At 46.4% G+C, this 13,369-nt stretch overlaps 1 protein-coding gene across 3 annotated transcripts in view; it reads left to right on the top strand.

The window, feature by feature from the left end:
• Window positions 1-13,369, top strand: part of LOC117749642 (rho GTPase-activating protein 21) — a 63,540-nt gene that overhangs the window by 30,776 nt on the left and 19,395 nt on the right. For 2 of the 3 annotated variants that reach the window (XM_034560315.1, XM_034560314.1), the window contains 4 exons: window positions 1,431-1,619; window positions 4,804-4,825; window positions 12,339-12,431; window positions 13,220-13,298. In XM_034560315.1, coding sequence (XP_034416206.1) covers window positions 1,431-1,619; window positions 4,804-4,825; window positions 12,339-12,431; window positions 13,220-13,298 — 383 coding nt within the window. Of the gene's footprint in view, window positions 1-1,430; window positions 1,620-4,803; window positions 4,826-8,735; window positions 8,815-12,338; window positions 12,432-13,219; window positions 13,299-13,369 lie in introns of those variants that run through there. The other variant, XM_034560316.1, reaches the window with a different exon arrangement.

The following is a 13,369-nucleotide window of genomic DNA, read 5'->3' as shown; positions in this document are numbered from 1 at the left end:
TACTTTCCTAATTGAGAGGATTAATATGGCAGCAAACAACTGTCTGTCACCATGTTGAGAGCTGTGTGGAGGCAACAGAGCATCTTTTAATCTTTTGGTCTTCTCTAAATTGTCTCAAAAATAATACAAATATGCTCGTCACAATTTTCCCAGAGCCCATTGCGACATATTCAACTCTCCTCAACTCACAGATACTCCCGTCACAGTGATTTGTGAGAAGGAAAAGCAGCAAATAATTAAATTTTAGAGGCTACCAATATGTTTTTGGCATTTTTGCTCAAAAAATGCTTATATAAAGTGTGTGTGTGTGTGTTCCTGTCTGTTCTGTAACATCATCTTTAGGGTCCTGAACGTAAACTCCTCTGACTCACCCCCGTACATTCTGCCTAGCAACAGTTGCCGTTTGAGGGCTGAGTCGGTGTAAACAGTCGGTTAAATGCACAGTTTTTTTCGCCGCTGATGCGCAGCGCATGTGTCGTGTTATTTAAGCACGTTACTCAAGCCGAGAGCTGCCAGCACTTAAGGCTTGTTTTCATCCTGCGTTAGTCACAGTAGGAATGTAGAAGTTCAGTCTGTCATCGGGGAAACACGCCAAATAGGCCGGCAAAGCCCCAAATGTGCAATAACCAAAGCCATATGGACGGTCGTGTGGACAGATGGGGCTCGGGCGACAACCCTGATCATTTTCGACAGATATCGTCGATCACTGACACGTGAACCACAACGTAGGAACACAATTATTGGTCCCTGTCGCCAACATATTGAACATGTTTACATCTGCGGATGCTGAGCTTTCTGCTGACGCTCGTGTCCTAATCAGCTTTCAGTAAATGTGTCACGTTATTTTCTATATATTCTCTCACCTTTTACACGGATGGCAGCAGCGGAGGAGATCAGTTCCTTTGTTTGACTTAAAAAGGACATTAAGAGGCCTAGAGCATTTTTTTTTTTAAACGATAACTAACTCTTTTTTTCCTTATTAAGCGTAAACCTCGTCCCAAACTGGGTTGCCGTGACGATGAGGGTCAAGATTCTAGATGATGTATATTTTTTCTGCATCACTCTCAAACCTGTGTGCTAAATGTGAAGCTAAAGCAAGCAACTGGTTAGCTTAGCTTAGCATAAAGATTGGAAACAGGTGGAAACAGCTAGCCTGGTTCTAAATGTAACAGAATCTGCCTTATCAGCACCTCCTAAAGCTCAATCTCTAAAAAACAAAGCTCTTTCCAGTCGTTATGCTAAGCTAAGCTAGCAAGCCTCATGTAGCTAATAGCTTCTATTTACCATACAAGCAATGTGTGGTATCAATCTTCTCCTCTAACGCTCAGCAAGAAAAGCAAACAAGTGTGTTTTTCCTCCGTGTCAACACCACAGTGCAGCTCCCTGAAGATCAACACTGACATAGCCGTTTGTTTGTCCTCCTTTTTCAGGCCAAGCAGAAGGATGGGCTCGATCAGAGCGAGGCGTCGGCCGTGGCTTCTCCCGGGGCGGAGGAGGAGCCTTTTTCCTGGCCGGGGCCCAAGACGCTTCACCTGCGCCGAACCTCCCAGGGCTTCGGCTTCACGCTGCGACACTTCATCGTCTACCCGCCGGAGTCCGCCGTCCACAACTCTCTGAAGGTGACAGGGCGCCGTCTCTCTTCGGCCCCTCCGGCGACGCAAAAAAACAACCTTTTAGTAATTGTTTAAAATGAGCGAGACATTGTGGCGGTTGAGGTGAGATAACAGACTCCTGTCGGCAAAGTAAATACACTTTTGTTGAAGTGTTGCTAGCCTCGGGACGGTAACAGGAGCTGAATGCATGTACAACACGGTCGTACAAAGACGTTATATTGAAAACAGATGACATAATCACAGTTCTAAGGAAATAAAAGGAATGCAAAAGATATTTAGTTTCCATAATCGAGGATTCAACGCATTTCGTCAGCGTCGTGCGGTACGGGGGGGCGTTCCATTTCTTTTGTCTCGTTCTTTGGTTCTTTGGTCCACAAACGCGACTCACTTTATTGGTCCTCGTCCTCCGTGCCGACTCCGGCCCTGAAGTCGTGACTGCTGGTCAGCGTTCCAGACTGTTCTCATAAAATGTGTTAGTGTCTGCAGAGATTATAAAGCACCTGATTTGTGTGACACGGGGGGGGGGGGGGGGGGGGGGAGGGGGGCTTTAAACATGGCTTTAAGCTGCTGTTTTGACACGGCTGTACACAAACGCCTCAGTATTTAGTGCTGTTGCGACATCAGCGACGCGTCCCAGTTCCACACGACTCACTAATTGCGTATACAGTATGAACTATTTATCATATTTATTATGCTTTTGCTTGTCGAAGCTGTGTTTCACCACCGTCCACCACTTGTAATGCTTTCCAGCTGCGAGGAGCTCCTCTATTTCCTAGAATAGTGGAAGGAAGGTTTCCAGTGTTTCAGATGTTTCTTTTAATGACATCCTGAATGTTAGTCGACACAGAAACGAGGGACTTTAATGTAATGGTTGTATTGGTTTATGGTCTGGCTTACAGTGTTAATTATCACCGCCACCAAGAAGCTTTTTGTTTTTTGATTTTGGTAGCTTTTCTTTCCTCGGCAGGATTACGGAAAAACTACTCATCCGATTTTTTGTGAAACTTAATGGAAGTGTGAAGTATGAGTGAAGGAAGAACGCCGACTATCACGTTGTCACGTAGAAGAAACCATCTAAGGGTTCAGATCGGAGTCGTCCAAAAATGTATACCCCACAATTTAAAAGAGAATAAATACAATTATAGAATTTGAAGCTTGTTGGGAGTTGTGGTTTTAACTCCTCACCTTACAGTTCCACGTGAACAAGCGTCTATACCGTTAACGTGTTCCCTCACACAGATTAAACCGGAGGACATTCGATGTGATTGAAGCCATAAAAGTTCTCCAATGAATTGGTCTATAGATCCTGGTAGAGCTGCAATGATTGGTCCATTGACGGGGACTTAATATGCAATTATTTTGATAATAGTTTAATGTGATATCACAGTATTTGAGTGTTTTTTGTCAGACTAAACAACTGAGCTTTAGGCCGTAAATAAATGTCACTTTTCACTTTTTCCGACAATTTACGAAAGTAACGCTTAATAACTCAATAAATTGGGGCTGATTGATTTGGATATTGATCTCTGACTGTGGACACACGACATACATAGAATTGGGAAACAGCTGAGGCTATGTGAATGTATCTACGGTATGTACCGCATGAGCACTAAATACAACCAATATCTGTTCAAAAAGAGACATTTAACTTGTTTAACTGTGACAGCACAACGTTATGTGTGAGCATGTCAGGTCAGTAATGGTATTTAGGTTTTTATCAGAGCCTCCCTGACTTGTTTCATCCCACCTGGGAAGTCTGCCAGCTGTCTCCTGGACAACATCAGCACCAATCAGCTGGTTTTAATCCTGATGTTAAAGCACTTCCGGCTAACGCAACCTGAAGGGCTTTGCTTAAATCCTTCGTTAACCAGAATGTGCCTCTAGTGTTGCGTCCGCTTCCTCAAAGCTTATCGCGGCCTCCTGACTGTTAGTGGTTGCAAGTGACAATTTACTGTATTTTGACAACCTCTTCCACAAGGATAGCGCGGCGTCTTCCGGTTGTAGCTTTCGGCTTCGGTTCTGCACGTCGAAAGAGAGGCTGAAGGCGCGACAGCCGACACGGGGCTCTGGGGGCTGGCTGCAGCTTAACAGAAGGATATGGAAGTTTGTGAACTTCAAGTTGACCTTCAAGCAACTTTGACCTCTTTAAAAAACAGAAATCTGAGACGCACACGTTGCTAAATTCAACTTAAAACTGCCGACGAAGCAGAATCCAGCTCCTGGCATCGATACTGATTCAATCATGTAATTAATTCCGAGATGTTGATATTTAAAAACTACATTTTGTCTCGACCGTCTCGGGGTCATCTGGGCTCCGTCTTTATCGTAAGACGGGATTTCTGGGAAATATTCAAACCGAAAGCCTTAAATTTCAATCCGTCAGGTCGCTGCACACCCTGAAAACCAGTCCTCCCATTGCGTAACCTCATCCCCGCGCAGCCATCACATCTCATCGTAATTACTCCCGGGGTCTTGGATCGGAGCTCTTGATTAATCGCCCGTTTGAGGGTATTGGAGGGGGGGGTTGGGGGGGTTAGCTTGAAGAGGGTCAGGCCGTCTTAAGGAAAGCCCGGACAGAGTGTGTGAGGACCCGTGGAGAGCGTATGCGTCACTGGGGAGAGGTGGATTAATGAAGCAGGAGTGTGTGGAGTTTAACTGGCACTCGGAGGGAAATTAGAGTTTTATGTGTTGAGGAAATGGAAAAAATAAGCATCGACATGGCCGCGCAGTTGTCTTTGAGGTTGCTGCGTCCCCTCTGGTGTCTTTTGCCACAACAGTTTTAAGTGTGTATCTGTGTTAAAGGATAACAAATGTCAGAAACCCCACGTGCGTTGAACACAACGCTGATTTTAACTAACAAATCAAAACAGTCGCTCCTGTTTCTGTCTTTCTTTATCTACAGTACTTCCCCTTATTTATAGAAATACGGAGTAATAAAGCCAGGAAAATAGTTGAAGTCTAAAACGTGCTTGTTTTGTCCGTAATAGTTGTGTAACCCAAATATATAACATGTATAGCTAGAGATGGTGAGAATAATGATCTCCCTTTTTGATTTGCAGCTCCAGATATTAACTATGTTATTCAAGTGAACATCTACCTGTGAATATATACTGATGATAAATAAAGAATCTCTTGACTGAAATAAAAATCATACATCCTCATCCTTCATCTTCTGTCTTTTCTCTTCCAGGATGAAGACAACGGCAGTCGAGGTGAGTGTTTTATTTTCCCTTTTCTTGAGACCTCAGGTGTTGCAATAACAATACAGCATTCACTATTAGCTATTCGTCAGCACCTCCCCAGAATAGAGATCAAATTAGGATTGACAGTCCATTACTCTAATATATTCTCCCTCCTTGGAGAGATTTCATTAGTCGTTGGCACTTCAGATCCCCATTGATGGCTTCATGAATGCGCTTTTTACATATTTTGTGCATGTTTAGTGAAGCCGTAAGCGTAAAACCCAACGTGGTGCAGGTGACCTCGTTCCTCAGTATTCTGCTCTTAGGCCTTCTCAGACGGCTCCGCCCCCTCCTGCGGCGTTTAGAAAACGCACAGCACGCTGTGAACGTGCACAAAGGCTGAACGGCAGCGGGCGTGAATAAATAATCCGTTGCATTGTTTTTTGTTTTTGTTTGAATAAATATCCACTTTACTTGACACAACCTAGTTTATGGAAGCTTTTTGTATTTTTCTCGGGCTCGGCCTTTTCTTTTTTCTGTCCGTAATAAACGGGGTGGGGGGGGGGGGGCGAGAAAAAGGGAGAAGATTATCGCCACTGGCCCCTGTTTGTTTGGCTTGTAATGAACCCAAAGCCCTTCCAGGTGCGATGCAGTGACTTGTTATGGTGGACAGTGAAAGTGAGGAGTCCGGGACGAGCGCATGGGGGTTGTGATACTTCTGACTCTTAACCGCCTCGCAACGGGAAATTGAGAGATTCCTGTAAGTGTCCCTCATCATCCCTCTTGGCCCTCGGTGTCACATTCCTTACATCCACCCCCCCCCCCCCCCCCCCCCCCCCCCCCCCCCCCCCCCCCACCCTCGTTTTAACCCCTCCACGTCCACCTCCTTCAACACGAGGCACACTGAGGGCCCGGCTGTGGAGGCAGGAAACCCCGCGGGGAATGAACTTGAATTCCTTTATGTGACTCTACCTGAAAGAAGTCATATAATAATGGTGTGTGTGATGGTGGTGTGAAGAGGTACGAGCATGAGAACCATTCAACGCTAAGCTCAGTAGATGGAGAATAATGATCCCCCCCCCCACACACACACACACACACACTCACACACACAAGGAGGTCACTTGGCTTTCTCATAAAGTGATGACATGGCAGGTAGTCGTTCTGCAAGTGCAGCTGAGTTGATCAAGATTAAAACATTTATGACTAAGAATAAGAATCAAATGACACCAGAATCAGACGTGTTTTTGTGTGTGTGTGTTATTGCACAAGCATGAAACACATTAGAATGATATAAAGTGAACATGGAAATATAAGAAAATATACAATAGAATGTGAAAAAACTAAATATATATGAAAGTACATAATACGTGTTATTAAAGTGACCGTGGTTGTGCAGGGGTGTCTAAATTATTGATGTTACGTCTTTAATTTAATAACCAATTGAGTTATCTGATTTAATGCATCGCTAAAAATATGAAAACAGGGTCGTTTTACTTTTACGTTATTATTTATTTTCATGATAGTTGGGACTTTGCCTCTGGATCTTTAGTGTGAAGAAAAAAAAGCTCTGATTTTTTAGTATTAGGGTGCGTTATAACGGCCGCAGCAGGCTGAGGCCCTTAATTATAGATTGTTGTCTTTTCTGCTGCTGATTGTAATTATTGTCCACATGTTCGTTGTCTCTTCTGCACCACCACCGATCTAATTCTGGCTCCCATGTTTTTAAAATATACTCCCAGCTTCCAGTTTATTTGTCACAACTATTCTCTTGTGATAACATAGAGTAGAATGATAGAAACACCTGTCAGTATGATGGAAAGCCTCTTGATTACAAGCTTCCCTTTAACGGCACTGTGTCCTTAAAACAGTTCAATTAAAGCACCGTTTGATTGAATAAGATGTCGTAGAGTCTTAGGACTAAAGAGACATTCCCCTCGGGTGTCACTTCTCGCTGACGCCCACAAGTTGTTGTTGTTGTTGTTGTTGCTATGTGACCACCCAGCACGCTGCTGGTCGCCATCACAGCGAAAACACCCAGAACATGGTTGAGAAACATAGATGAGGACACGCGGGCCGACACGCAACCAACGCGTTCAGTTGTTTTAACATTTAAAAAGAGAAGATGCACCGGGCAGCGTCAGTGGTGTCTGTGATGTCTGTGATGTTCCCTGCAGCCTCCCCAGCGCTCTGCACTGCAGTTTATTTGCTTGACTCAGGGCCAGTGTGTGATGAGGCTGTTGGTGTTTGGAGAGAGTTAGGGGGCTGGGGGGGGGGTGCTGGGGGGGGGCTGCCGACCGCATGTTGACTAGCTGGGTGTTGCCGCTGGAAACGCACCAGAAAACACGGACAGACACACGCACTGACGTAGAGACATAGATAAACAGATGTAAACAATGATATACAGTGTGTGTGTGTGTGTGTGTGTGTGTGGTGTGTGTGTCGCGTTCGGATCAGTTTATTTCCTTTCGCAGCGGTTTGTCTGCATACCAAATCTCCCTCCTCTATCTCACTTCCTCTCCTCTTCCTTCCCTCCCTCCTCTGTCTCTCTCCCTTTCATGTGTCTCCTTCTCCTCCCGGCTGCATATTTTAGCAGCTCGTTGGAAATCCGAACGAGGAGGTTTTTGTGTGTGTGTGTGTGTGTGTGTGTGTGTGTGTGTGTGTGTGTGTGCTCTGCTTATGAATCTCAGCGACACAAGAAATCCTTCTCCATCTGTTTAAATATTTGGCTCTTCTTTTTTTTAAACACTTTTTCTCTGGAAGCTTCACTTCCCCCTCAGAGTTGAGTTGGTTCCCATAAAGCCTGCACAGGGAGCGCAACGCACAGGGAGCGCAACGCACAGGGAGCGCAACGCACAGGGAGCGCAACGCACAGGGAGCGTAACGCACAGGGAGCGTAACGCACAGGGAGCGCAACGCACAGGGAGCGTAATGCATATGAAGCGTAATGCACAAGGAGCGTAATGCGTAACGCACAGGGAGCGTAATGCGTAACGCACAGGGAGCGTAACGCACAGGGAGCGCAACGCACAGGGAGCGTAACGCACAGGGAGCGTAATGCATATGAAGCGTAATGCACAAGGAGCGTAATGCGTAACGCACAGGAAGCGTAATGCGTAACGCACAGGGAGCCTAATGCACAGGGAGCGTAATGCGTAACGCACAGGGTGCCTAATGCACAGGAAGCGTAACGCACAGGGTGCCTAATGCACAGGGAGCGTAATGTGTTACGCACAGGAAGCGTAATGTGTAACGCACAGGGAGCCTAATGCACAGGGAGCCTAATGCACAGGGAGCGTAACGCACAGGGAGCGTAATGCACAGGAAGCGTAATGCGTAACGCACAGGGAGCCTAATGCACAGGGAGCGTAATGCGTAACGCACAGGGTGCCTAATGCACAGGAAGCGTAATGCATAATGCACAGGGAGCCTAATGCACAGGAAGCGTAATGCGTAATGCACAGGGAGCCTAATGCACAGGAAGCGTAATGCGTAATGCACAGGAAGCGTAATGCGTAATGCACAGGGAGCGTAATGCGTAACGCACAGGGAGCGTAATGCGTAACGCACAGGGAGCCTAATGCACAGGAAGCGTAATGCGTAATGCACAGGAAGCATAATGCGTAATGCACAGGGAGCGTAATGCACAGGGAGCGTAATGCGTAACGCACAGGGAGCCTAATGCACAGGAAGCGTAACGCAGCACAAACAGAATTCCCCAGTATTCTCCTGTGGGCCTGTTCACCGCTCCTCCTTCTTTCACAAAGCCGGGTCCAAAGATTTGCTCTCTCGGTTCTCTCCTCTGTCTTCGCTCTAACCTTCCTGCCTTTCTTTCACTCCTCCTCGTGTCTGTTTTCTTACCGAGCTCAATTTCTTTTTCCACTCCTCCAGATTTGGATTTGTTACCATGAGGCCTGAACCTGAACTCCCCAAATCGACATGCGTTTAATAGCGTATTTGTCCTCTGATTTAATTTCTGGCTGCCAGTGGAATTCCTGAGCAGGTCTTTTATCTTGAGCGTGAGTAGTTTATTTGTTATGATAACCCACCCACACACACACACACACACCCACACACACACATAGAAGTTGTTGAACATTAAGACTCGAGTCAAAGAGGCTTGTTTTAGGCAAATGTCCAAATACAACAATGACCATTTGCACTCCTTCGCAAGTCGAGTTTTCTGGTTTTTTTGACGGACGACAGACCGGACATAAAGAGTCAGAGGGTGTGACATGCAACAACGGCCCCGAAGCTGAAATCAAACCCCCGAGCCCATGCTGTAATGTGGCCCCGTCGCAGCACACCGAGGTGCTCCGCTGCCAAACATTTTGGTTCTCACGCACTGGATGCGGCTCGCAGCCATAATGTTGCGAGAAATCCATCCGAAACTTCTTGAAAAAACTGTCACTTCCATATTTGATCATCTAACTGAAATGAGTTTATGTCTCAAACGTCTGCAACGGACTTCTTGTGAAAGGTATCCAGATGTATCCGTAGATCCTTTGGCTCGATTCACACGACGACAACAAAAAACAATGAATACTTTTTTTGTTTTTTTTGGGGGGGGCCATGTGGTCAGTACATCCTCTTTTTTTGGGTATTTTAGAATTCATAGAAGAAGAAGTAAAAAAAAGGGGGGGGGGGGGGAGTTATCCACCACCTTCCTGTCTTTGCTGGAAAAAACACCAGTGTGTGTGTGTGCGTGTGTGTGTGTGTGTGTGTGTGAGAATCCGTTGTGATGTAGCGGTGGTGTCAGCCACGCCTCTCTCAGGTTAGGAACGCTGCAGTTGAGGAAATTACTTATTTTGAACTGATCCTCGCCCTCCAGGAATGCAGCCGGTCTTCACACACAGCGGGACGGTGACGAGTCCACGATGTCTCGTCGCGTCTCAAATCGAAAAAACAACGTTCTGCTCCTCCAGACCGTCGGTGCATTTTGTCTCATATTTGCCAGTAATGAGCTTTTCTTTGGTGGGGGAAACTGTTTAATAAGCAAACGTGGAGGATTCTCATCACAGGTGCTCGTTAATATGTATGTTAAAAACAAAAACACATATAAAAGCTGACGCATTGTTATCAGACTTTTTATGCGGCCATTCGAGTTCAGTTCTGGTCCCCAAAAAATATAACTTTTTTTTCCTTTGAGTAACTGTCTACAAACATGCTTTATTACATAATTTTACGCACTTATTTACTTACATGAAAGGAAAAACTGCTGACTTAACGGTGTGTGTGTGTGTGTGTGTGTGTGTGTGTGGGGTCTGAGGGATTTCTTCGTGGGGAACAAAAGACAGAATTACAGTATTTATTGTTTCTCGTCCCAGAAGCGGTCCGCTTCCTTTGAGGAGGAGTTGGGTGGCGAACGACTTCCTTTTGAAGGATTTATGTAAAGTGTACTTGTGCTTTGACCTGGAGGGGGAGGAGGGGGAGGGGGGCACGCTGTGGGGGGGTTATGCGCCTACCATTTTCATAATCCTCCGCTGGAAGAGACGCATGCACAGTGAATGTGAGAGTGACACAAACGGGATGGAGAGGTGTTACGCGGTGGGTGGGGGGGGGGGGTTAACGCAGCCCACCCCCAACCCCCCGAAGAATAACATCATCTAGCCCCAAAACAACGGGGGAGCAACCGGGCCCAGCTGTGCAGCCGGGGGCCGAGGGCCGAGTCAGAGCACTTTACAGCGAGGAACATAAATTACATTCCTTTTATATTATTTATTTATATGCAATTGAAACGCGAGGGCTGGGGCTCCGCGGAGAGACGTTTAAACGCTTCCAAATGCAGAAGCCAGAAAAACGAGGTCCATTTGTTGTGAAAGATTTTTCTCCCGCAGAACAGCAGTTTGCATTTTTGGAAAATGGAGATAATAATAATTAAAAAAAGAAAAGAAATGAACCCTTTTTCCCCCCCCCCCCCAAATTGTTTGATAAATGATTCATTGTTTCGGTGCTTTTGTTGAAGCCAACGTGCTGAACGAGCTTCTTAAATGGGAGTTTTTTGAAGCTTTTTCCTTCCATCGTTTACGGAAGTTCTTTGGGCTGTTGGTTCAACAACGCTTAGGGAAAGGGAAAGGCCAAGTGGCGGCAGCAAAGACAACGTTTATGGGATGGAGCTTAGCTTGAAGCGGGTATTTAATTCATCCTGGAAACAGGAGTTTAGTGTGATTTACGTTAGATTAATTCACTTAAATCTAGATTATAACCACTAGAAAAATAAAGCCATTTGTAAAAATAGACTTTTAAACACATTTTGTGAACATCCCCTTAGTCTCTTGAACATTTTTGTCTATCATCTGCAGTTTGAAGTTATTCAAGTCTATTTTTAGGCCAAGCTCATGCCCCCGCTTGGTGTAAAAAAGGACGTGGCGACGTGTGAATGAGGTTCCTTGTCCCGAAGCACCGCCCAAGAGGAGCGGAGGTTACCCAACTCTCATCCTGTGGGTTTTTGGGATCGGCCAAAGTGGAATTTGAGGCATTTCATCCACACGGTAGTTTATGCTTTGGTAAGACAGTTAGGAGCATTCAAAATAAAATAAATCCAGAGCTTTAGATTTCCACATTTAATCCCGTTCATCCAGCTGCGTGCCGTGGAAACTTCCAGAAATCCAATTTGTGCTGCAGAGTTGGAGCTCGGTGAGATTGGCTCAGGATTGGGAGTTTACCGAGTACACGGGGGGGGGGGGGGGGGGGGCTTTGTTCACATCTGCATCTTCACCTTCGGGTCAGTCGGCGACGCGTTGCACGTAAACGCATCGGTGCTCATGTTTGTTTGTTTTCTTTGAAATACAGTCGTGTGCTGCGCTGCCTTCTGCTGGACGGATGACAAGCCTGCAGCGGCCAGTGTGGGTTTAAAACTCACTGTTACAGCGAACCTCTGCATCAGAACATCCAATATCACAAATATGAATAGTTTGCGGTAACGTTTTCAGCCACTTGGGGGGGGGGGGGGGGGGTAGCAGAGGAAATGTGTCACAGCAGCATCACAGAAGGAATACTGGAAAACATTGGGGGTGTTTCCTGCCAACATGACTTTAAGGGTAAAAGGCTCATTCAGCAGCTCTCACCTTTTTTGAAGTTGCTCCTCCAGCAACACTCTGAACCCACATCTGCTCCGGTCCAGCTGTTCAGGGCTCTTCACGCCGACTGCTTTGCGCCGGGTCATGAACGCATCGCCGCGAATGTGAACGGGCTCGTGAGAGGCAGTGGGACAGATGTCGCACCTCCTCAAAGGAAACGAGTCAGTCCTAATTGGATGCACCAACAGAGGCACTCCCTCTTTATTGCATAATTGCTATAAATCACATATTATACATATTTATGAACTTAATCTTCCTCCACTAGCTCGCCCCTCACACGCCATGGCGAGCCGTCCCTCCCTCCGCCGCGTGATTTGAGTGGGTCAAATCCACATATAAATTTTAAAAAAAATGTGGAAAAGCTTACGAAAATGTTGCTGCGGTTGACTTTTCCATCGCCGCCGCCTCTCCTCCTTCGCTGTGTGTGACCAATCGCCTCTCTGCGTGTGCTCTCTTGTTGCCAGGGCGACAGCGGAACCGGCTGGAGCCAATGGACACCATTTTCGTCAAGCAAGTGAAAGAGGGAGGCCCCGCCCACGGAGCTGGACTCTGTACAGGTACACACACACACACACACGCGCGCGCGCGCACACGCTCGGTTTCTATGGCGATGGTTGCAGTGCTTCTGATAACCTGATGTTCCGATTAACTGCCCGTCTCACATCTCGCCTCAAAGAGCCGTTCCAAGAGTTCTTCCCGTTCGTACTGTAGGTAATTCCACTTCGTTGTATCCCCGCCAGGCAAAACAGATACGAGTTACCAAATAACAGATGGCTCCTTCGTGGGAGGTTGAAGTGTAATATGCACTCTGTTATTCCAACCTCTCCTTGATTCCGTCTCCCACTTTGTCCTCTTTATTGATTCATGAATCACTTCTGATTTTAAGCAAGCGAAGGATGTATATAAAAAAAATAAAAAATGAGAAAGAAATGAAACTCGTCTCCGTCAGCGTCGTTGCCAGATTAGCACTCTGCATTACAGGAAATGTTAAGTGGGGCCGGACCAGCCCTCTAAACTGTCTGTTTTATCTGTTCGCTGCGCTCTCCGGGGACACAGGAGTGCATTGTTTTCCCCACAGTTATCTGGTTCCTCTCCCTGAACTCACCTCGCCTCTCTTCCTGTGAGATCTTCAGAAAAGCTTGAATGGACGTCGAGGGCCTTCAAATAAACACGTATCGGTTATTTCCGCTTTTGATCTAAACCCGGACGCGTGTTTGTGCTGGAAGGAGCGGCCGCAGAGCGGCTTTTCTTTTCGGTCGATGACCACGTTGACCCGCGTGCAGAAGGCGGAGGTTATATTTGTACTGTTGCAAGGATTGTGATTACATCCCATAATTCTCTCCAGGGGACCGGATAGTGAAGGTGAATGGAGAGAGCATCATTGGGAAGACCTACTCGCAAGTCATAGCTCTGATCCAGAACAGGTACGACACTCTGACATTCCACATTTCATTTTTAACGGTTTATTTGAAGAGTGAACGGCCTGTGCGCACAC

Source organism: Cyclopterus lumpus, chromosome 20, assembly GCF_009769545.1.
Source record: "Cyclopterus lumpus isolate fCycLum1 chromosome 20, fCycLum1.pri, whole genome shotgun sequence".
Lineage (NCBI taxonomy): Eukaryota > Metazoa > Chordata > Actinopteri > Perciformes > Cyclopteridae > Cyclopterus > Cyclopterus lumpus.
Note: the sequence above shows the minus strand (reverse complement) of the source record. Positions and strands in the feature narration are given on the sequence as shown.